Raw genomic sequence first — 23,974 nt, forward strand, 5'->3', positions numbered from 1 at the left:
ACACAGAGACACATGAGGCAGTTAAAGCTGGGGCCAGGTGGGACACCGCCCTAGGATGGAAAGACGGTGTCCCAAGCACGTTCAGTGTCTTTATTATATACTTCAAGGTAGCAATTCTTAAAGGAAACCGTGGGTAGCTGAAAAGGTCAAAAGCAATCCCTTGGCAAGCTTGCTCAGAAGATACTGCTTCGCTGCGCCCAGAACAACATCTTGGGGGTTTTCTATTGTTACACGCTGTGCCCTGTCCACGGAAGCTGGCACCTGGCCGTTGTTTGGCTGAGCACATATCCTAGCCTCTGGCAGGATGTGTTGCACACAAAGCATAGCCGCTAAGCCAGCGTGTCAGCCTACGCAATGGGCCAGAGGAACCTGTATCCGGGCACAGCTCTGCCTCTGCCCCTGGCAAGGGCCCTCAGGGTCTCCGGGGCACAGCCTCGCTCCTGCCGAGTCCCGGCCAGCTTCCAGGTTGAGCTGCTGCCCACAGTAAGGGCCACCCGAGGTTTCTAAGAGGAGTTGTAATGGTAATGTAATCACTCCCAAGCGGTAAAGAAACTTTGGAATTTTATGAAGACAAATGGAGTCATTTTGTGAACAACCAAGAGTTATCTCATGTATTGTGAAATGATGCAGGAAAGAAAACTAATTCATTTAATGTCTAAATACTAAGCACCTGCTGAGTGAAAAGCCGACACTGTGTTCTATCGTGATATAGATGTGTTCTAATGAAGTTCATCCTCTTGAACTAATAAGGCATGCTCTAAAGTCATTAAGAATCATAGGTCTATTTCAACGACTACTAGGATTTATATATGTTTGGATTCTGACTCCAAATCATTTTCAATCACAGTAAAAGGCCGAAGGAACACATCCTGCATTCTCTTGTTGAAATATATACAAACAATGACATGAAGAAACATGGTTCATCGACTGCCCACCTGCTACTGAAGTCAATTCAGATGGCTTAAGGATAGCTAGCAAAACCCTCTCCCTTCGTGTTGATCCTTATGAGAATGTGTCACCACCTTTCTCTTTCAAAATGTTATTGTGAACCAGACTTGAGCAAAGGTAAGATATTAGTGAGGTAAAAATATGTAAATACGCATGGTGTTTGATAGATCCTAAATTGTTTTCCTAGTTTATTGAAACAATGCAACTTTAATTAGTTGTATTACAATGGTTGGTGGAAAGTTGTTGATTTATAACTTGCCATTTTGTTCTTTTCAATAAGAATTATTTCTAAAAAATTGCAAACTATTTTAACAAATCAAAATATAATTCTCTTTTTCTCTCACTTTGAGCTACAGATTTGCTCATGGTGGTTGTAAAAGATCAGGTATATATATATATATATATATATATATATATATATATATATATACACACACACACACACACACACATATATGTAATATATCTTTATTGATTTCAGAGAGAGGAAGGGGGAGAAAGAGAGTTGAAACATCAATGATGAGAGAGTCATTGATTGGCTGCCCCTGCATGCCCCCCGACTGGGGATTGAGCCCGCAACCCAGGCATGTGCCCCAACCAGGAATCCAACAGCGATCTCCTGGATGGTGGGTCAACACTCAACCGCTGAGCCACGCCCGGCTGGGTGGATCAGGTATATTTTTAAATATAAATGTTTTAACTGCACAACTCACTTGTAAACATAATCGTATTATTGAAACTCCAATCAATGATTTTATATAAAGAAAATGACACCACCCATGTGTTTTTAAAGGGCAGAGCTGGGCTTGGTATATTATCTAGACTATTTGAACGATTAGAGACCCTGATCAAAGACCTTGCTGATTACATGTGTTTGCAGGTGGTTATCTAACCATACAGTCAGAATAGTTTGTGCATTGTATTTTTAAAAAACAAAGAGGCCTTTTGTTATCTTAGGTCTCTTATCTGAGCCATACTACATAATAATTTGCATTATACCATTTGTTTAACAGTTTTTATATGTCTAAGCTATCAAGAATCATTTTAATATTTTCTAAACCATTCTTAGTCATCATAAGGCCTTTGGCCAATATTTGTGATTGTTAAAAATTGAAGGTGTGAACTCAACACTGTGAAATTGAATGTAGTATTTTTAAAATTTTTTAATTGAATTTATTGGGGTGACATTGGTGCACAAAACCATACATGTTTCAAGTGCAGAACTCAATAAAACATCATCTGTACACGGAATCGTGTGCCCACCACCCCAAGCAAAGTCTCTTTCCTTCCCCATTTTCCCCTCCTTTGCCCACCTCCTCCTATTCCACATCCCATTTCCCTTTGGCTATTGCCACTCTGTTGTCTGTGTCTTTGTGTTATATGTATATATGGTTTTTGCTTAATCTCTGCACCTTGAATGTAATATTTGACTTTTAGGTGTATCCTTTTGCAATTAGATGATGTCAAGATATTAAAGACGTGGCAATTTAATCAGTGAGTGAGTAATTCAGGCCATTGTTGAAGCTTTCATATATAAGAAGTAAATGCAAGATTAACCGAAATACTGAATATCCAGAGAAACTTCACCTTGTTTTTGAGGAGACTGTGAGTATAGCTTCTGCTGAGTAAAATTAATATTTGAATTATTAAATTCATTTTTTCTTTAACCCAACAGTGCATTCTTGAAGGCCTAGGTATTTGTTGCATGTCGATCTATATAAATGTGTCTATTTGAATTAAAACATATTCTTCTGGGATTTGATTTATTTTTTTCATTAATTTTTATCTATACATGAAATTCTGAATTACTAGATGACAAATGTGTTTATTAACTCAGCATTTTTGTAATGACCGTTTAATGTGAAAGTCTAGTATCTTTTTCTTTTTTTTTACAGAAATGCTGAAAAAGACACTACATAAATTTATTACTGAAAAATATTGGCAGTCTCCAGGAGTAGCTGATAATAGGTTATGTGGATTTGGAACCATAGGATGTTTGGGAATATTTATAGCTGTGAGATTCTCCACCCTTTTCCATTGAGTTTCCTTGCTGGAAGGATAGGGACTTATAGGGGCTCATACCGAAAGTCTAGTATCTCTTATTTTCCCTTTTGAGAAACTATACGTAGATCAGTCCTTTAGTGTCATATGAACTGGCTTTATTGATGTGCTACATTGAATCATTTAATTTCATTCAAGTCAACTGCTGTTGAATTAACTGTTACGAATACTGTTGTTAAACTTCATAGGCTACTAACATATTTCTTTAAGTTATAAACCCCTCAAAATAAGATTAGGCCAAATTATGTAACTCTCTCTGGGGATTTCCCAAGTAGTTCCTTATAGATGCTGGACTAGGTCATCCTAAAGAAGCATAGTAGTTGAGAAGAGCATAGTCTTTGGAGACAGAGTACCTAGTCTCAAAAATGGGCTCAGTTGCTTTCTACACACTTGTTGGGAAAGTCCTGTTTTAGCCTTGGTTTGCTCATTTGTAAAATGGGGAATATAGTGCTACTTACCTCATAGGGTTAGCATGAGAATTAAATGAGATGATACTAAGAAAAAATATATCTGCATTTTCCCAGTGTTTACTAGATGACTAACACACTCTTAAGAACTTTCTTTTTATTATCTTAATGGATTCTTATAATAACTTCAGGGCCTGCAACTATTACTGGCCCTATTTTATAGAATAGGAAACCATCTAGAGAAGGCAACTCGCTTACACATGCAGCATGTCGAATGCACTGCCCAGCACGTAAGTACTCTGTAAATGTTGTTGCTGCCATTATTCTAGAACTCGTCATTAGGTATTTTGAGAACACTAGTCTGCCCTTCAACTTATGTGCATGGTTATTAGAATGTCCGATAATTCAAACCATTGCTTAAGTATCTTCACTTTAAGATGACAAATTACTTAGTGGAGGCAATAGGTGGTATAAAATTATAGGTTCCTGAAATATTTGATCAAAGGAATGTTGAGACACTACTGGTTGGTCTTTACATATTAGTTTGTCCATTTCTAAATTATTATTGTAAAGACATGGTTTAGTTAAAAGTTGGTGATTCCATTAAATCCTATGCTAAATAAGTGGCCAAACTATTAGACCAGAGGGTCAGGTTTAGATCTGGAGGGTTTTAGGCTGGCTTTACTGTGAGTCAGGCACTATGCTCAGTGCTGTACATCAGTTATGACAAATGGTTATCTGCCTCTGTTGAAATATTTGCAACTGGAAGTCACCACTTTTCAAAGAATCCCACTTGAATCCAGTGATCAGAATCTTACAAGTCTTAACTGTATAGAATTAAAATCTTTCCATGTGTGACCTCCAAATATTGCTCCTAGCATGCAGTAGTTTCTTAATAAATGTTTATTGAATTATTAATTTCTGGCACACTAAAAATAAATTGATTTCACACTGTCCTCTACGTGGCATTCCTTCAAATATTTGAGGACAAATATCCTTTCTCCCTTGGAGCTTTTCACCGGCTTAGTATCTGAAGATTCTCAAACTTGTAGTTGGTGACTATAACATAGAAGGAAGTTTAGATGTTCTGGGTATAATGTCAAATATATATATATTTTAAATAAATCTTTATTGATTTCAGAGAGAGGAAAGGAGAGGGAGAGAGAGAAAAACATCAATGATGAGAGAGTCATTGATTGGCTCCAGCCCGCAACCCGGGCATGTGCCCTGACGGGGAATCGAACCCCGATCGCCTGGATCCTAGGTCGATGCTCAACCGCTGAGCCATGCCCAGCTGGGCAATGTCAAATATTTGTGCTGAGAAACAAGTGATAATTGCCATCAGAAGATCAAAAATGTAGAGTGCTGTCAAAATGGTCATTTGGAAAAAAGAAAGCTTATAAGTTGTAATTTTAATCAAAATGTAATACTTAAAAGGAACACTAGTTCAGTTCTACTGAGTTTGAGTGTATGTGAAATTCCTAGTTACTGTCTGAGAGAAAATGCTGACAAGTTGCCTGAAGAACAACATGTTGACAGGCAAGGCTGGTAAGTTTTAAGTTGGGCAACCCAGTTGAAGCTGGAACCTACTAAGTTTTTATAAGGTCTAATAAGCTCATCAATTAGGCTACTTTCAATGTAAAACATTTCATTCATTTTATAGCAAGCACATTTTGTCACTGGCCTCTTGGCCTGTATTGCTTTACTACTACAAAAAGTGTAACAATTTTGGTGTTTTATTTTTACTTTTTAAACGATACAATTTTATTTTCATAAATGGCGCTATATCTGCTGAACTGTATGTACTAAATACACTGTATTCTATGCCTTGTTTTTACAATTCATCTGGAATAACTTTTTTGTATAAGCACAAACAGATCTACCTCACTTTTCTTTTAAACAATATGCATGGCATTCTGTGGTATGGTTGTAAAATAATTTATAAAATTATGTTCTCTACTGATCGGCATTTAGGTTGTTCCCACTCTTTCCTGTTATAAATAATGCTGTAATGAACATCCTTGTGCATACATGTTAGACACATTTATCATTATATTTGAAGTTAAATTTCCAAATGTGGAATGAAAGGGATATGTATTTAAAATTTTCATATGTATTGCCACGTTTCTCTAGAAACACCTTGCTGTGGGGAGCGGGCTGTAGGCTGGCAAAGCCCTTGCAGCCCCAGAGGCTCAGCCAAAGGCTAAGCCTCGTTATGCAGGAACAGGAAGCCTGAGACATGTGCACCAAGGTGAAAGCAACAGGTTTGCCCTCGCCCGGGGCAACCTGGGGGCGGTGGCTGGGCCAGCCAGCAGAAGGCGAACAATGATACCTTGTGCTAAGAATGATTAAGAGACAATCAAATGCGCTATAAAATAAAGCTGCAAAGCCTGTTTAGGGTCACCTGTACAGCATCGGCTTGCGGTAAACCTAATGCCACTTTCTGTCTCTTGCGTCTTGTTGCCAATCCCCCACCTTCCTACTCGGCGCGGCGGGAAGGAGTAGCGCGGGACGTGACAAGTGGCACCTGAACACGGGCCTGAATACGCAAGGCCAGGTGAGGGGACTCCCTAGGGAACGCGCACGGAATTGAGTGAAGGGGTAGGGCGAACTGTATAGTCAGGAGTAAAACTCGGGGCAAGCGGGATCGCAAGAGCGGTGGCTTTCTGTGCTTGTGCTTAAACCTGTGCTTCGGGGGCGCGGCTGTGAAGCAAAAGCGCCGCAGCTGGAACGTTTTCTGGGGTTTGTGCGGGAAGTTTGCCCTTGGTTACCCGAGGTAGGTACGGCGAGCGGGGCTCCCCTGCAGCTAAGGTCCACTGAACTCGGCGTTTACCTACCCCAGGGGCCAAAGCCCAGGATCTGAGTAAGACTCGCCAGGGCCCGGCGAGCCTCATCAGGGCTTTGTCTCCCGCTTGCTCCGGGCTGTTGGCCGCCTCCCAGCAGAAGGCAAGGCTGAAATGCTGCTGGAGGAGCAGCTGGCTCAGGAGAATGCAAATAAAGGCCGCCAGGAAGCCCTCGGGCCTCGCAGGAAGCGAGGGGCTGGGCTGGTTACCTTAGGCCGTGCGCGGACGTCCTGCCCGCAGACGCCGGGCGCGGCCATCGCGGGGCAGCGGCCTTTCCAGCGGGGCCAGCGCCAGGGAAACTCTGGAGGCTCCCGGGGGCTCGTTTCCGTTGCGGTCGCCCAGGGCATTTTGCCCGGGGGTGTACCGTCCTGCGGGATACGAGTGGGGGGGACACCGCGGCGCCCGGGGCACAGGCAGGGGGCGGGGCAAAGCCCCGGGACTCTGTGCGCAGTAAGAGCGGGAAGCACCGGCCAACGAGCGTAAATCTCGACATGCTGCAGATGGGCAACCCAGCTGCCAGCTCGGGGCCACTCGCCCCGTCAAACAATAGGGGCCCCCTCGGTGTCCCCCCCCCCCCCGGAGCCAGCCCCGGGAGGAAGTCAATAGGCAGCTACAAGGGGCCATGCCAGGGAGCAGGACCTGACCTCAGGCCCTCCGCCCGCCCTGCACTGACTCCAGAAATGGGACCCAGGCCATACCCACGGGAGCCTGCGGCCCTTTGCCCAAAGGCTCAGCAGGGCTGTGGCTGGGAAGCAGCAGTTTAACCATGAAAGGGCTGCAGGTTCACCCCGGAATAGCTGATGACTCCCCGGGGGAAATTAAGGTTACGGCCTGTGCCCCCAGCGCCACTGCGACCCTTACCCCAGAGACGAAAATAGGGCAGCTTATGTTGCTCCCCGGTTTACCCGAGGGACGGCTGCTCGTGGAGAATCGCGGGGCCTCGGGGCTTTGGATCCTCCGACGCTGCCTGTTGGGTGCAGCAGACTGGACGAGATCCCCCCAGACGGGGCTACGCGTTCCTGGAAAACTGTTTCGCGAGCTCTTAGACGCGGGCGCCGACGTCTCGGTGGTGGCCCGACGGCGCCGGCCTGGCCAGCGCCCGCTCCAGCGGCCCTTGCTGACCTGCGGGGGTCCGACAGTCTCGGGCCCCCTGCCGAGCTCCGCGGCTCTCCACCGGCCGGACGCCCAAGGGCATCAGGGCCATTTCCAACCTTACCTGTTTGAGGAGCTCCCCATAAATCTGGGGAAGGGATATAGCAAAGGATATGGGGGTTCTTTTAGTCAGCCCCAATGATATCAGAACTAACCAAATGCTGAATCGGGGATTTCTCCCTGGCCAGGGCCTTGGCTAGCACGGACAAGGCATTGCTGAGCCCACAGCCCCAGGCCAAATGCCGGGACAAAGGATTAGGGACACAAATCTGTGACTGGGGCCGTGCTGTCCCCGGCTACCCCGTGGGCAGGCCCCATAGCTTGGCTCTCTGAGGCCCCTGTGTGGGTGGACCAATGGCCCCTGACTAGGGAGAAGCTGACCGCTGCGCAGTCGCTGGGCCAGGAACAGTTAAAGGCTGGTCATATAGAGTTATCCAACTGTCCCTGGAACACCCCAAAACTTGTCATTAAGAAGAAATCAGGAAAATGGAGATTGCTCCGAGACCTCCGTGCAGTAAATGAAACCATGGAATTGGTGGGGCCCCCCAGCCGGGGCTGCTCTCTCCAGCTATGGTGCCCTTTCGCATTTGGGTAGCGCCATCGAGGGGCGAAAAATTTCACCGCAGAAGGTACAAATAAGTGTGGATCATCTAAAAACCCTCAATGGTTTTCAAAAAACTTCTCGAGGACAGTAATTGGATCTGCCGGTCGCTCAAACTTACCACGGGCCAGCTGCAACCCCTTTTCACACCCTTCGGGGGGACGCGGAGGCCGCCTCCCTCGAGTCCTTACAGCAGAAGGGCGCGTGGCCCTGCGGCCGGCAGAGAAAGCCCTGGGGGGCCCGGCCCTCCCGAAGAGCCCCCAGGACCCCGTCGGTCTAGTTGTCTGTCCTACGCCGCCCACGCCCACGGGCACCGACGCCCTGCCGTGAACTTGTCTCTCAGATTGTTGCCCGTGGCCGAAACCAGCTGGCACAGCTCAGCGGCAATGCGCCCGCAGTCACGCGCGCTCCTGACCCCGAGGAGCGGCGGCGGCGGCTCCGCAGCACGCGGGCGTCGGGCAGGCGGCCCGGCCTCCTTCCCGGGGCGCCTCTCGCGCCGTCACCCAGCCGCAAGAATCGCACGATTGCTCCTTGACACCCCTGTAATCTTCCCACGGATCATGCGCCGACTCCCCCGTCCCCGCCGCTTGGACCATTTTTACTGCCGGCCCCGGTTCCCGACAGGCCAGGGTCCTGGCGGCAGGTCCCAATACGCACTCGATCCGTAGCCCGCGTTGGGCACAGACGGTGAGAGCTGCCTGTTCCCGCCTCCCTGGCGGCCCCTTACCCTCTACACAGGTAGCTAGTACCTCTCGGCAGTGTGCGAGGCCGCTGACCCTGCTGTCGTCGGCCGTGCCCCAGAGGAGGGTCTTCCTCGCCGGTCCCCCAGCCGCTGCGCCTTTGCGCGCCAGAGCCCTCCGCCGCTGTGCCGGCCGCACCCGAGCCCGCTGCTCGCCGCCCGGGCCCCTGGCAGGGGCACTGCGCCGCGGACACTGAAGCCTTTCCAGCGGAGGGGCCCCCGGGCGCTGGCCCGCCCGTCCCACGCCCTCGGTGCCCGGGGTGCCTCTGCCTGACGCAGAGAACGCCGTGCCCCCCGCGGGGCTGCTGGGCGCGCCGTCAGATCCCGCTCACGCGGCCGGCCTTTCCTCGCCGTTCCCGCGTGCGCCGTGAACCCCCGCGGCCTCTGTCCCCCCGCTTAGGCGATGGACGCAGCACGCCTACCCTCTTTTGCGCGCCAACGCTGGGTTCACGCGTCTGTGGATACGTTTCCCGGCTTTATTTTTGCCGCGGCCCAAACCCGGAGAGTGCGGAACGCCGGTCGCCACCGCCCGGCGGCGCCTGCGGCCGTGGCCAGACGAAGGCGGAGAGTGGGCCTCGCCGCCTCCTGCGCCGCCTCTGGCACGCTCTCCGCGCCGGTGTCCCTCACGGTCCTCGGGGTCAGGGCACAGTCGAGCGTGCGCCCCGCACCCTTAAGACTCAATTAGAGAAACAAAAAGGGGGAGACGGTACCACCCCTCTCCCGCTAGCGTGTTACATCACGCACTTTTTACCCCGATTGTTCGGATGTGGGCGACCCGGGCCCTAGGCCGCCGAGCCGGGCGTCTGCCCAGCCGCAGGTGCTCTGCAAAGGCCCCTTGACCGGAAAGTGGACCGGGCCGGACCCGGCTCTTATTTGGGGCCCAGGCCGCGTTCGTGTTTTTCCTAGATGGGCGGAGGGGCCGAGCGGCGGGAGCGGCGGCATGGACCCCGGGGGAGGCCCATGGTGCCAGGGATGACGCCCCTGCAGACCCCGCCCGAGGCCCTCGTGCCCCAGCGTCCACTCACCGGGGGGGCGCATCCAGCGCTTGACGGCGCAGGGAGAAGGGGCGGTGCGTCCACATGGGGGGCCGCGCACCCCGGACACTCTCTTTGTCGCCCTGCTGGCTGTGCAAAGGGGCTCGAATGGTTTGAACCCCTCTAATAGGTTGCAGCATCCTTTCCCGTGTCTCCTGGGCATCGTGACACTCATGCGTCTTGGTTTCTGCAGGTTCTCCAGCTCCGAGTAGACCCGCATCAGCTGCGCTTAGAAAAAAGAAAAGGGGGAGATGTGGGAGCGGGCTGTAGGCTGGCAAAGCCCTTGCAGCCCAGGAGGCTCAGCCAAAGGCTAGGCCTCGTTCCCCAGGGACAGGGAGCCCGAGCCACGTGCACCCAGGTGAAAGCAACAGGTTTGCCCTCTCGGGGGGCAACCTGGGGACGGTGGCTGGGCCAGCAGAGGGAGAACGATACCCGGTGCTAAGAGTGCCTGAGAGGCAATCCAGTGCGGGATAAAATAAAGCTGCAACGCCTGTTAGGGTCGCCTGTAGGGCATCAGCTTGCGGCGAGCCCCCGGATCCCGCTTTCTGTCTCTCGCGTCTTATTGCCAGTCCCCCACCTTCCCGCTCAGCCCGGCGGGAAGCAGTCGCGCGGCACCGGACACCTCGCAAAAATGTATATAACTATAAACCACCTTTAAGGGTCTGTTTTATCCAACTTTGCCATTACTATAATTTATCAAGCTTTATTTGATAGATGGAAACTATTATAATATTATAGTTTTAATTTATTGCATGGATGATAAATTAAGAATATTTGCAAATGTTTTTAAGTCTAGGTTTTAGGACACTTTTATATCTATGAAAAGCTTTTTCATGTACTATGCCAATTTCTATTGATGTGACTCTTTTTCTTACTGATTTATAAAAGCTAATTAGATACTAAAGAAATTAATCTTTTGTCATAAGAGCTGCAGATGTTTTATGGAGATTAACATTTTTTTTTTCACTTTTTAAAATAGTTTATAAAAGCCTGACAATTTTGAGAAAGCAATTAAGTGAAAGGTTGCTTATTTAAACAATAGCACTAAGTCAGTCTACTTGAAATTATCATTAAATTATCTAAGAAATAAGTTGCTATTTCTTACCCGTAAAATATGACAGGGTCGAATTAGGAAATTGCTAGAATCATTTTCAAATCATGATACTGATTTTCCTTTTTGTTGCTAAAGACTTGTGGGGGGAGAAATTCTACTCTCCAATGCATTGTCAATTTATATTTGCCAAGGCTTACCTAGGTAATTTCAATTAGGTAATATCACAGCAAAAAATTAAAAGAGCAAAAACTTTCCTAAAATTATATTCACATGTGACTCTAGTTATGGCAGTATTTTGAGAAGATGGAGGTAGCTTTAAAATCCACATAATTACCTCATGATAAATATTTATGGAGTGACTATTATTAACAATATTAAAAACATCATGATCAGTTTGAATACATGTTATATTGAGATTGAATCTAGAAGAGTCAAATGCCCACACAATGTCTCACCCCCCCCCCCCAACTTTGGACTCTCAAAAAAAGATGGCAAAAGCCTTAAACATAAGGCATAATTGGAATATGATATTATGCCAGATAATTAAAAGAGTTTTTTTTAATCCTCACCTGAGGACGTTTTTATTTATTTTAAAGACAGAGGAAGGAAGAGAGAGAAGAAAGGGGGGGGGGAGAGAGAGAGAAACATCAATGTGAGCAAGAAACATTGATAGGTTGCCTCCCATGTGCTCCCAACCAGGGATGGAACCCAAAACCTAGGTATGCGTGCTGACTGGGAATCGAACCCACAACCTTTTGGTGTACGGAACGATGCTCCAACCAACTGGGGCACCCAGCCAGGGCAGAAGACTTTTTTATCAATTAAGTTTTATTCAAAACCACTTCAAAACCCAATGGAAATGTTCTTAAGCAAAAGGAATCAAGTAGAGTGGAAACATGTTAAGAATTAAAATGCTGTGCTAACACCCATGTGTCCCAGGTTTTTGTTCAACAGAATGTAATAAAACCTAAACATTTCTCTCCTTCACATGAAGATAAAATTAAAAAACAAAAAAGTAGGAGAATTATGAAAGTTCAATAGGCTAACCATGGCACCATTTATTCTTCTATTCCAGGCAGAACCAAAATGTGGTTACTATTCACAGTGGCAAGTCTGATCTCTGCACTTGGAACTACACACGGCTTCTTCGGCAAATTACATCCTGAAAACCCTGAAGTGACTATGAATGTTGTAAGTTACTGGAGGGGGAAAAAAAAACCACAGCAAAACCTATAAAACCAAAATATGGCCATGACTTAGAATTAGAATGGATATAAGCTTTCACATGCTCGATTAAATATAGCACTATCTACTTAACCAGATGCATTTAAGAAGTCAACTAAAAAAGTTTTGGCTTTTCCTCATCAGAGTCAGATGATTTCTTATTGGGGATACCCGAGTGAAGAACATGAAGTTGTGACTAAAGACGGTTATATTCTTGAGGTCTACAGAATTCCTCATGGGAAGAAAAATCCTGAGAGTAGAGGTATAACCTTCCCCTCCTTCCTTTTTCCCTCTTCCTTCCTCCCTCCTTCCCTCTCTCCTTTCCTCCCTTCTTGCCTTCCTTGCTCTTTTCCTCCCCTTTTTCCTCCTTGTATTCTTTCCTAAAGACCTCACGAGTCTTGCTCATTCTGGAAATGCAGCAGTGATGAAGTCGTATCTCCAGTCTTCAAGGAGGTCACCACCAAGCGAATGAGGGAGATAAACAGTGATGATAATAACATGCGATCAGAGCAATGCTAGAAGCACACACAGGATATTAAACCAGAAGTCAGTCCTGACAAAGGCACCTCACTGGGAGAAGTCCAGGAAAGCTTGCTCTCTGAAATAAGACTGAGTTCAGTCCTAGAGGATCGGGGAGAGTTAGCCAGGGTGTGTGTTTCAGGGTGGAGAACTGGGAGGCAAGTCAAGGCTCATTTCTTAAAGAGAGAAAATTCATTTTTGCTAGTACTATTAAAAATGTATCTTTTTCTCATTGTAGAAAAATTGCGTAGTACAGGAAGTATAAAATTAAGCAAGGCCACTTAAATGAACATCATGCTGAATTTTTTAGAATATAATTGTTTCAATAGTTTTGGGAGGCATAATTGGCATACAAAAACCTGCACATAGTTAAAGGGTATAATTTGATAAGTTCTGTCATCTGAGAAACCATCACCATAATTAAGGTAAGATATTCAAAAGTATTCAACTCAATCAAGCAAATGATTTCATTCTAGTGCTATGAAACCCTATTTCTATCTTTATAATTTATCTTAGAATAAGAAATGAGTTTATACAGCTTTTAAATAATATTTTCCTTTAGGTCAGAGACCTGTTGTGTTTTTACAACACGGTTTTATCGCTTCGGCCACAAACTGGATTGCTAACCTGCCCAGCAACAGCCTGGGCTTCCTCCTGGCCGACGCTGGTTATGATGTGTGGCTGGGGAACAGCCAGGGGAATACCTGGGCCAAGAGAAATATATACTATTCACCAGAGTCCGCTGAATTCTGGGCTTTCAGGTAAAGAAAAGAAACAATTAGCAACGGACACAAAAATAAATATTGAATTTAAAGAGTATGGGTATTTACCCCTTCCGATTCAGTCCCATTTTAGCATATTATACTCCAAGTAAGAAGAGAAAGAAGAAATTTTTATTTTCTTTCATGGATTCTTCCATACACCTCATTGCAAGGGTCGTTTTCTTCTCCAAACTTTCCGTGATCTCCTTACCCAGTATTAGAGAACTCCCTGATTATGCTTTTCCAAAGGGAATGAACAAAATGACGGAAGCAAGGAAATGTTCTCCCCTGAGTAGATTTGGAGAGGAACATCCACAGGGGTTCAAGAGAATGTTCAGCCTAGCTGGGGAATCAAGGACAGCGATCTGAGCCAGTGTCAACGTCGAGGTTGGGATGGGACAATGAGGCTGGATACCGTGGAGAGATTACCAAAGGTTTTCTCTCGTGGTCCCTCACGTGCCTTATTCCTGAAAATTACTAATGGAAGTGGAGAACTGAAGACAATTTGGCACAAAAATGCTGAGAGTTCTGGGAACTGGAAGGAATCCTATGTGTCCCTGCTGTAGTGAGGAAGTGGGAGAGTGACACTAGAGGAGCCTGGAGACGCTGACAAGGGCCAGATGAGGCAGGGCTGCATAGGCCATGGTGAGGGCCTTGGAGCTCATTCAAAATTTAATGAGCAGCCACTGAAAAGTTTTAAACAAGGGAGTGGTAGAATTCCATTTTCATTTTCGAAAGGTTGTTCTGGCTGATTTGTGAAGAATAAAATAGGGGTATGGTTCATATTTAATGACAGCGGAACACTGTGTACAAATGATTATTAAACCTGATATTGTTTTAGGGGTAGAAATAATCCCTAGCTACAGATACTCTCTTGTTTTGATTCAATTGTGGCTTTAATGCTGTGCTTCAGAAATGATGTCAACCATTTATGAGAAGCCATCCCAAAGGGCACTGGGCCCTCACTGATGGTCTATAAGCAGCGATGCTTAGAGAATCATTTTCAATTTCTCAAAGGGAGCCTTAGCTATCAATATGTTTGACTTTTAGAAATTATAGCAAGGAAATCTGTTGTTTTATTTTGTCTTTTTCTTGCAGCTTCGATGAAATGGCTAAATATGACCTTCCAGCCACCATTGACTTCATTTTAAAGAAAACTGGGCAGGAAAAGCTGCATTATGTTGGCCATTCCCAGGGCACCACCATTGGTAGGTAAAAACAGTTAAAGCAGGTGGCTTAGTTGGAAGAGACCCCTTTCCCGTTGCTATGCAGGCATGTTGGTCATTACGCTAGTTGCTTTCCCTTCATTATAGAATATAATGTCTACAACAGCCCAATGACATAGGAACAATTATTATTCCTATTGCATACATAGGGAAACAAAACAGGGGGTAAATAATTTGTGCAAGGTAACCTAATTATTACAAATAATGTAGCTCATTTACCAGCCCAGGTGCTCTGCCCCCCAAGCTCTGAAAGGTTGCACCACACAGCCTCTGGACTGAACTGATTCCATTCATTCAACCGTATTAATTGAGCACCCAACAGATGTCCTGAGAATATGACACTAAATAAAATAGATTAAAATATTTGTCTTCCTACTACTTACATTCTGGTAGGAGGAGGCAGAGAAAATGACAAAGATTAAAAAATAAAATATAAAGTCTATTAGATAATGGTAATGCTATGGAAAGAAAAGTAAATGAAGGAAAGATATTAGGGAGCATCACAGGGGCACACAACACTTTTAGATAGGGGACAGTACCAACCTCCGTAAGTAGTGACATGAAGGAGGTCCGGGAGTGAGCCATATGTAGTGCATACCTGGAAGACTGATGTTCCAGGAAGAGGGAATGGCAATGACGGTGTTCACAGTGTAGGTGAATCAGCTTTCACGCTAAGAGAAAATGGAAATCACGGAAGAGTTTTTAATAGAGGAGTGACATGATCCGACGTATTGATCATCTACAGAACCAGGAGTGATGTGATCCTGTTAACAGGGCCCCTCTAGTTGCTGAAGGGGAGCCAGGGCTGGAGCAGAGAAACCAGTTAGAGGAGACTCTTACAGTATCCCATGTGGGAGATGATAGTGACCTAGGTGAGAAGGTGCAGGTAGCTGGGGAGATAATGATACGTGGTTAGGCTCTAGATATATATTTTAAAATAATATTTTTGAGATGAAACCAACGGGATTTGCTTACATATGGGATATGAGTGTAAGAGGAAGAGAGGAATTAAGTATGATGCCAAGATTTGCGGCCTGAGCTCCTGGAGTAATGGAGCTGCCATTAACCAAGATGAAGAACACTCAGAAGAGCCCCGGCTGGTGTGTTTCAGTTGGTTGGAGCATTGTCCCGTACACCAAAAGGTGACGGGTTCGATTCCCAGTCAGGACACATACCTAAGCTGCAGGTTCGATCCCCAGTCAGGACAAGTGTTTCTCTCTCTCTCTCTTTCTCTTCTACCTCCCTCTCTCCTTCCCTTCCTTCTGTCTCTGAGATCAATTTTAAAAAGAAAAGAAAGTTGAGAAGAATTGATGTGGTGGGGGATAGCAGGAGCTCAGTTTTAGACCTGCTAAGTGTTAGGTGCCTATTGCAGATTCAAGTGGAGGGGTCAAACCATCAATTATAAAAGAAGCAGGGTGGAAGCAGGAGGAGGAAATGACGAGTCATGTGGGAGGAATGATTGCATATTTTTATGCTGATTCTCACTGTCAGCTGAGGACTTTATTTCCTAATACAATTCTAAGCAGTGAGAATGTCTGTATGCGGACACATATGCAGGGAAGTGGGTGAAATCAGTGGAAGCCTTCGGCAGTTCTCTCCTTATTGCTAGCTTGTCCTAAAGCATGGGTCTCCCCTGTAGAATTTTAGACTGAGGAAAAGGTCAGTGAGATAGAGCATCTCAATGTAATAGGTCATGTTCCCAAAGAGATGAAGATTAGTACTCAGGATGTTTTTTAGAGAAGCAACTTTAGGGGAAAGGGCAAAAAGCAGGACTAGGCAGAGAGAGAGAAGCTGAGCTGCGACGCAGAAGCCAAAAGGCCTCAGCCGACTCTGTACACCATGGCTCTTCTCCAGTGAGGCTAGGTGGCTGGGCCTTTTTACCCTCCTTGTTGCCCATTCATTAAATGCAGGCTGCCCCAAGAAGGAAGCGTAACCTTGGGTTCTCATTGAGAAAAAGCAAAATCAGAGAGGACTGACCACCTACCTGCAGGGTTGAATAAGTGCCTTAGGCTTGAAGGGGGTCTGGGCAGTGCAGCTCAGCAGCAGTAACACAGGGTCCACAACTGACTCAAAGTCCTTCGTGAAAGAGACTTCTAGATGACTAAGATCTACTCCTTTAATTTCCAAAACTGTATACAAATTTAACCATTTTGAATGGAAATATGTGTGGACTTAACGACACACTCCCTTGCCTTTTTAAATAGCACATTTTGAGCGCAGCTTCATCTTTTCTCAGTGATCTAGAGTTATGAAATTATTGCACTGAGATGCAATACAAACATTTCCTTAGGTGTTAAAGAGATGAGTAAAACTGCTTAACCTCATACCAAATAACTTCAACCCACCACTCCTTCGAGTTATTCGAATTTTGAACATACCCATTTTTCTTTCTCACTTCTGCACAACTTGCTGTTGCTCTCACCATACGCGTACATTTCTGTGAGTTTTTCTGCCTTCACATTGATATCCTTCCAACTTCTGTGTGGTGGGAGGTATCCTTGTCAGAACTGCGTCTAAAATAGGGTCTAGCTTACACTGAGCAGTCCCCTGAGAAGCCCCCTGTCCTGACAGCACAGGGACCTACTGACCCCACGTGGGTTCCTCGTGTGTGATTCCTGCTCATTCTTGGTGATGTGCCGCCTATCATCTGAAGAGTTAGGCAACCAGATAAAGAATTCCTTAAAAAACACAGTGCACCTGGAAAAAAACATTCTTCCTCAACTAGAACCAGGTTGTATCTTACATAGGTGAGGTTATAGTATAAATCTGAAAGTGGTTTGTTTTTTTCCAGGCCACTTTTGAGTCTCATGTATGTGCCATTACTAACGGTGGGAAAAGATTGTCCTGTGTAGTTTAACTGTATGAAATAGAACTTAAAAACGATTTGATTCCATTCCAGTCTACTAATACACTCCTGTTCATAAAACTGATTAATTACAGACAGGGCTGAGTATATTTAACATGTGTAGGTAATTCAGATATATCTTGGCTACTCGTTTGTCAAGAATTTACTAGGTGCCAAATATCCTGGTAAACACTTTACATGATTTACCCTGTTGAGTTCCTGTGCAACCTACTAAAGCATTCATTATTACGCCTGTATTTCCGCTGAGGAAACTGAGGCTCTTAGAGTTTAGGTGACTTGTCCAAGGTCACAAGACTAATAAACTGCAAAGCCAGTATTCAAAATCCTGTTTAGTCAGATTTCAAACTTATGCTCTTAGCCTTTCTGCTTATATAACCTACTCATTTTAAAAGTTAATTATCTCATTTGATGAGATGAATTTAGACACATCAAATCTTAGGTATAGTATAAATAACTCTTTTTTGTCACCATATGATTATCCTGAAGTTGACCTATTTCTAAAGTCAGGTAAAAGAGTTTATTATAACAAAAGTTATAGCCTCATGTTCCCATAGAAAATTTCTGGAAATAAAGCAAATTTTAAAAATACTAAAATGTGGTTACCTTGAACAAGCAGAGATGATCTATTTCTCAGGTTTCCTCAGATGGGAATCCTATTAAACCTAAAATAATGTCACAGTTGTAACACACACACACACATACTTCACCCATTTGTTGTTGTTCTGTTTCAGGTTTTATTGCCTTTTCTACTAATGCCACGCTGGCTAAAAGAATCAAAGTCTTTCACGCTTTAGCTCCCGTTGTTTCTCTGACGCACGCCAAAAGCCCGATAAAAAAGCTGGCACTTATCCCTCCATTCCTCTTTAAGGTATGAGGTTCTTTTTAACTGAATGGAGGGTGTCAAAGCGTCCCTGGATTTCAAAGTGATGGAATGAAACAAAAACCATGGTGAAAGTCATGTGGGCATTCAGAATAGAAATGTACCCTCTTGCTGTACTATTTCCTGAGTAGCACTGACCGTGTCTGTCCCCACAGCAGCCTGTGATCCCCGCCTGTGCCTTTGCTCTTGGCTGCCTTGCGGGGCTTGGCGGTGCCTTCAGGGGATTTCATTTGCCAGGCTCTCCTCACAGCTCCAACAAGGCCGCGATTCCTCCCCGAGCCCGGGAGGGAAAGAAAAACCGAACAGAACAGTCCAGTAAGAACTGCAACTAGCTGGGCCAAGACAACTAGGAAGAGGAAGGACAGGATGGAAAGGAGGAGAGAGGAGGGAAGGGAAAGGGGAAGAGAAAAGTCACAGTGGAGGGAGGCAAGGACTTGAGGCCCCTCCTTAAACTCTCTGGGCGTTCCGAGCCTTTGCCTACGAGCTCCTTTCCCTGTAAACAGGGATTTCATAGGTCAGTAGCATAGATTGCAACAAGCCATAAATATTAAGTAGGCATACACGGCAGGGAATTAATAATTTTATTTTTTTCCAAAGCTGGATCACCTACTTCTCCCATCCGCCAAAACCGACACGTCCAGTTTCCGTTAAGAGAACAGTTTAGCCTCGAGCTCTACGATGTAACGATGCCCTGTCCTTGTCTGGTTTAGTACTACTGGCTTCTTTTCACTCTTAATTAACTTGTGTGTCTGAAGCCTGAGAAACTTTGCTTCGGGTCGAAGCTTTTATTCAAAATGTAAGATTTTGTGATGACCCTGGCTACCTTGATGCAGAACTTATTTCCCGCTGGTACTCAGATTTTCTCATAGGCAGGGTAGAGAGTGGTAAAAACACACACACAACAACCCAAAACTACATTAGACCTTAAGTCAGGGGCTTGGGGCAGGATTCTAGTTATAATCCATTTTAATTATCCCAAGACCCTGAATATTTATTAGCCTCATGTTTCCTCCTGTATAAAATGCGGATGACAAAATGTCAAGTTTGCCCAAGAAGAGCTAGGCCCAGTCAGTCTTTTCCGTTATTAAACTACCTCGCCTCATTGTCTTTCTGAAGACTTGATTGAGACTATGACTCAGAGCCACCATTTCCCTTTCTGATCTATCCCTGATTTATTGTTCAAACCACACGTCTTGACACTTAATTGCAACATTCTGCCGTGCTATTCTATGATTTTATTTCCTAACTCCCATTACCCCAACTAGACTGTAACTCTTTGGTGTCTTATACGTCTCAGCATTCAGTACAGTTCTCAATGTGATACCAAACACCCAGTATTAATATATGCCCTGCCCATTCCACAACTTTATTGTGGGAAATTATTTGAACCTATTTGAAATTCCTAAAACAGCATAAAAATATGAAAAGATCATCAGCCTATTCACACCTGTACCAGTAAATTAGATAAATTAATGTGTCTTCTCTGCAGCTTGATTTTTCCAACCCCCTACTGCCTTTATTTTTCAGGTTATCTTTGGTAACAAAGCATTCTTTCCACACCACTATTTTGATAACTTCGTGGGCAAGGAACTGTGTTCCCGTGAAATAGTAAATGCCCTCTGCAGCAATACTTTATTTATCATTTGTGGATTCGACCATAAGAACTTGAACACGGTTTGTATGCATTGAAATTTCTGTTCTGGATATTGGAGCAACATTTTTTATTACTGGTCCCATCGTCACTTAGAAATGGTACTTTGTAAGAACTAGGAGTAGCTTCAGAATTTGTGTGCGTGATGTGCAGATAAACCCAAGAGAATCACAAGTTGTTGCTCCGAGTTTTGTCCCCTCCAGCTCCCTTCCATTATCCCATTGTCCTCTCATGTAGAAAAAAAAAAGTACAACTCACTATATATAATGAGTATTCTTTATATGTACGCGCACACGCACACACACACACACACACACACACACACAGTTCTACAAAGAAAGAAAGTCTGTGTGTGCAGAGTTTATTTACTGCCTTCTGGCACTGTGTAGAGAAGTATAAAATGCTGAGAATTTAGACTAAAGACCTAGATTAAAGTCTCTGGCTCCAGGCTATTACTACCTGAATGGCACAGGACATTTCTCTAAACTTCTTTGAGCCCCAATTCCCATTTTGATAAAATGGAGATGATTAGCTCTCCTGTTTGAGTGGCTACCAATTAAATGAATTAGCCTATGCAACTGTACTTTTCAAACTCTAAAGTGATGTACAACAGTGTTGTTCATATCCTTCGAGTAAACACTGCCCTTAAACACTTGACTTGGATCAGAAAAACAAAACTTACATCTTAGCTGTTTTAAGAAACTGAATCCCATATTACATAGTACATTTTTACCTTTGGTACCACTCTTACCTCTTTGTTTTGTTATACTACGTGTGATGTGTTTTTATTACTGCTTCTACATTTGTAAACTCTGTAAATTTAAGGAACACATGTTGCTTCTCATATCTTCTCGATTGCATGGCACAGTCAGACACATAGGAGCTATTTTTTAATTATTGAAGCTATTATTATGTACCTCTATAGTTAATGCCTTTACTAGTTTTTATTTTTAAAATAATTTAACAATATTTTTCTCCATGTCCCCCTAATCTGTCCATTTCTTTAATGTGCCAGATTCTCTTACAATCACATGTAAATAGTAAACATATTTGGGGTTGGCTTAATCATTACAAAACATATTCGTAAACTTAATACAAAGCTTACAATTCCCTGAGCTTGGTTTACTTCACGTTATTAGTTATTTCTTTTTAAAACCTTTATTTTTTATGTTTTCAAACAAAAACAATTGTGAAAAGAGTATAGCCCAAATATATCTATCCTAAATAATTATTAGTATATGGCCAATTGTGTTTCAGCTATAGCCCCCACAACCAGCACAAATTGTTTTAAAGCAGACTTCTAGATATCATATTTCATCTAGAAATATTTTATTATATAGCTTTAATACATAAGAAAATTTAATAACATAACCACAATATCAATATCATGTCTAAAATCCAAACAAGTAAAAAAGTCCTGCCTGGTCAGGCATGACTCAGTGGTTGAGCATCGACCAGGATCCAGGCGATTGGGGTTCGATTCCCAGTCAGGGCACATGCCCGGGTTGCGGGCTCGATCCCCAGTCGGGGGCCTGCAGGAGGCAGCCGATCAATGACTCTCATCATTGATGTTTCTCTCTCACTCTTCCTCTCCCTTCCTCTCTCTGAAGTTAATAAAGATATATATATATATTTAAAAATTCCTTGACATTATCAAATGTCCAGGCAATGTTTACATTTCCATTATTGTCTCCTAAACAATGTTTGTCTAAAACAGGACATAAACACTCCCACACATTATATTTGGTTTATAGGTGTCTTAAGGACCTCTCTATACCAGGTCTTCCTTCCTGTTTTCTTTCTTTCTTTTTTGCTATACATTTATCAATGATATTCCCCAATCTTGATAATGTAAATCATCTTTGAGAATACTATATTGACTTTTTTTGCCAAGTGCAATTCGTTTTCTCAAAGACCATAAGATATATCCAATTAATATCCCTTTTAATGTTCATCTCTTTTCCAGTGAGGCTACATTAAACTCAGCCTATACAAATACTATATTACTAATAAAATTTCACTCCCCAGTCCCTTTGCCCCATCATTTCCTCCCATACCACATCAATATTATAAGGCTTCTCAACCTCACATTACAGCTGAAATATCTAAGCCTGAGTTTTATGACTCCTTTTTTCCTGATCTAATCCAATATAAGGAACGTCTCACAATTTCTAGCTTTTGATTTAAGCAGCAGAGGGCTTAATTCCTAAATTAGAATCAAGTTTATTTCTGGGTTTCTCTTGAAAAAGTCATTTTCCATCATGATATGATGGACCTGTAATATTAATAATATCCTTGCATATTTAAAAAGGTGTTACCATTCCCCAAATCTCCACCCTCACATCAAAATATCAAGGTATGCCTTCAAGAATAATTAGTGTGTGATGGGGAGGTTTTTCCTCCTGGACGTGTTTGGTTACTCTTTTTTGTCTGTGTCAAGAGTTGATTTCATTGACATGACCTCTAAATGAGCTAAGTCTACTCATTAAAAATTAAAAGCTCTTTCTGGACTCTCTATTATATTCTATGAATAAACAGCATGGTGGAATCAGAATGACAAATTCTGTCCAGAGGAGCTCTGATCATCAAGGACACAGTAAAGTGGTTGCTTGAGAAAAGTATTTGTCTGCCACTTGTTCTATAAGAAGACACCAGCACAAAGCCATTCCTATGTGTTATTAAGGTAAATGTCCTCATTCAAAAGCATCTCTCGGACCCTTGCTGCAAATGATTCGGGATGCAGCTCTTCCTTTATTTGAAAGCTGAACTCAATACCCAGCACAGTGAGGGAATTCCTTTAGGCTGATTACTGGGCAATAATTTAGATAACTGCACTTTCAATCTGAAGTGGTTGAGATGGTAAAAAATAAACAGCACAGCCAAATGTGAGCTCTTAATAAAAGAATCTCTACCCTTAAAATAGTTTAAAATATTTATTGATCTTATAATTTTGGTTAGTCTGTATAGAAAATATAAACATGGGCTGGTGAGATTTTTTTCCTTCACTCTTTATGCCTGATCTTTTTCTTCACTGCAAAGCAGAGTAGTAGGATGGAAACTTAGAGCTGGGTCAGAATTCAGGTTCTAATTCATGGCTTATGGTGTGAACTTTGGATAGGTTTTCTACCATCTCAATGTCTGAGAATGTTTTATACTGATTCTTTCTTGCTGAGTATAATGCTTTTGCTCTAAAATCATGGGCTTGTCCAATTTATTTTCCCATTTTAGCCCTTTCACATTTATCTTTTTTTCTTTTCTTATTGTATGATATTATCTTTATATTATATTTATATCGCACATCATGTTTTGCTATTTTACAATTGTCCTTGACCTATCTGTTCTGTCTTGTCAATCTGTGGTCAATCCTTATACTCTGCCACACTTTTTAATAGCCTTAAAATCCATTTTAAACTAGAGTTGGGTAAGTCCTATCTTGTTACTCAGACTTGAATATTCTTAAATGAATACTCTTAAGTAAATAGTCTTGCCCTTTTATTCTTAGTAGAATTTACATTTTCAGCAAGTTTGCAAAAATATTAACTGGGATTTTCATTAAAATTGCATTAAGCCTTTTCAATATTCATAGGAATTTTATGATATTGTTGCTAGACTTTATTCTGGTATATATACAACTAGTTATTGCTGGTATATAACTATGACTATCAGCTGAAGACTCAAAATCCCTTGTGGTGTGTGTTTTCCCCCCAAACTATATTCACTTCATCCTCAGGGATTCTGATAAATCTTCTAGAATAGAGTCCCCCACACACGCATCTTACTTATGATCAGGATTGGAGGGGGAGCAATGTCAAGTGGCACTGAAGTAAAATAAAGCTACTGGGCTTAGTGTGTGGGTTTTTGTTAGTTTGTTTGACATAGAATCACTTTGTTATTTTTCTTCCTTCTTGAAGTTTTTCTTTTTGCGTTGAGCTATTTGTTTTCCAAAATAAAACTCAAGCATTTCCTTGAAGGGGAAAAAAAGTTGCCGCTATTAATCAATAAGTAGTG

The 23,974-nt window shown here is 43.5% G+C and overlaps 1 protein-coding gene across 1 annotated transcript; it reads left to right on the forward strand.

Moving 5' to 3' along the window:
- Positions 1-11,925: 11,925 nt before the first annotated feature.
- LOC308567316 (gastric triacylglycerol lipase-like) lies at positions 11,926-20,004 on the forward strand (the record flags this gene model as incomplete). The annotated part of the gene is made up of 8 exons (XM_081158684.1): positions 11,926-12,030; positions 12,208-12,319; positions 13,238-13,343; positions 14,442-14,551; positions 18,167-18,303; positions 18,471-18,630; positions 18,913-18,995; positions 19,843-20,004. 8 exons carry the CDS (start codon positions 11,926-11,928, stop codon positions 20,002-20,004), a joined length of 975 nt encoding a protein of 324 aa, XP_081014810.1.
- Between the last annotated feature and the right edge of the window lie 3,970 nt (positions 20,005-23,974).

Source organism: Miniopterus schreibersii (genome assembly GCF_964146895.1).
Source record: "Miniopterus schreibersii genome assembly, chromosome: 14".
Classification (NCBI taxonomy): Eukaryota; Metazoa; Chordata; class Mammalia; order Chiroptera; family Miniopteridae; genus Miniopterus; species Miniopterus schreibersii.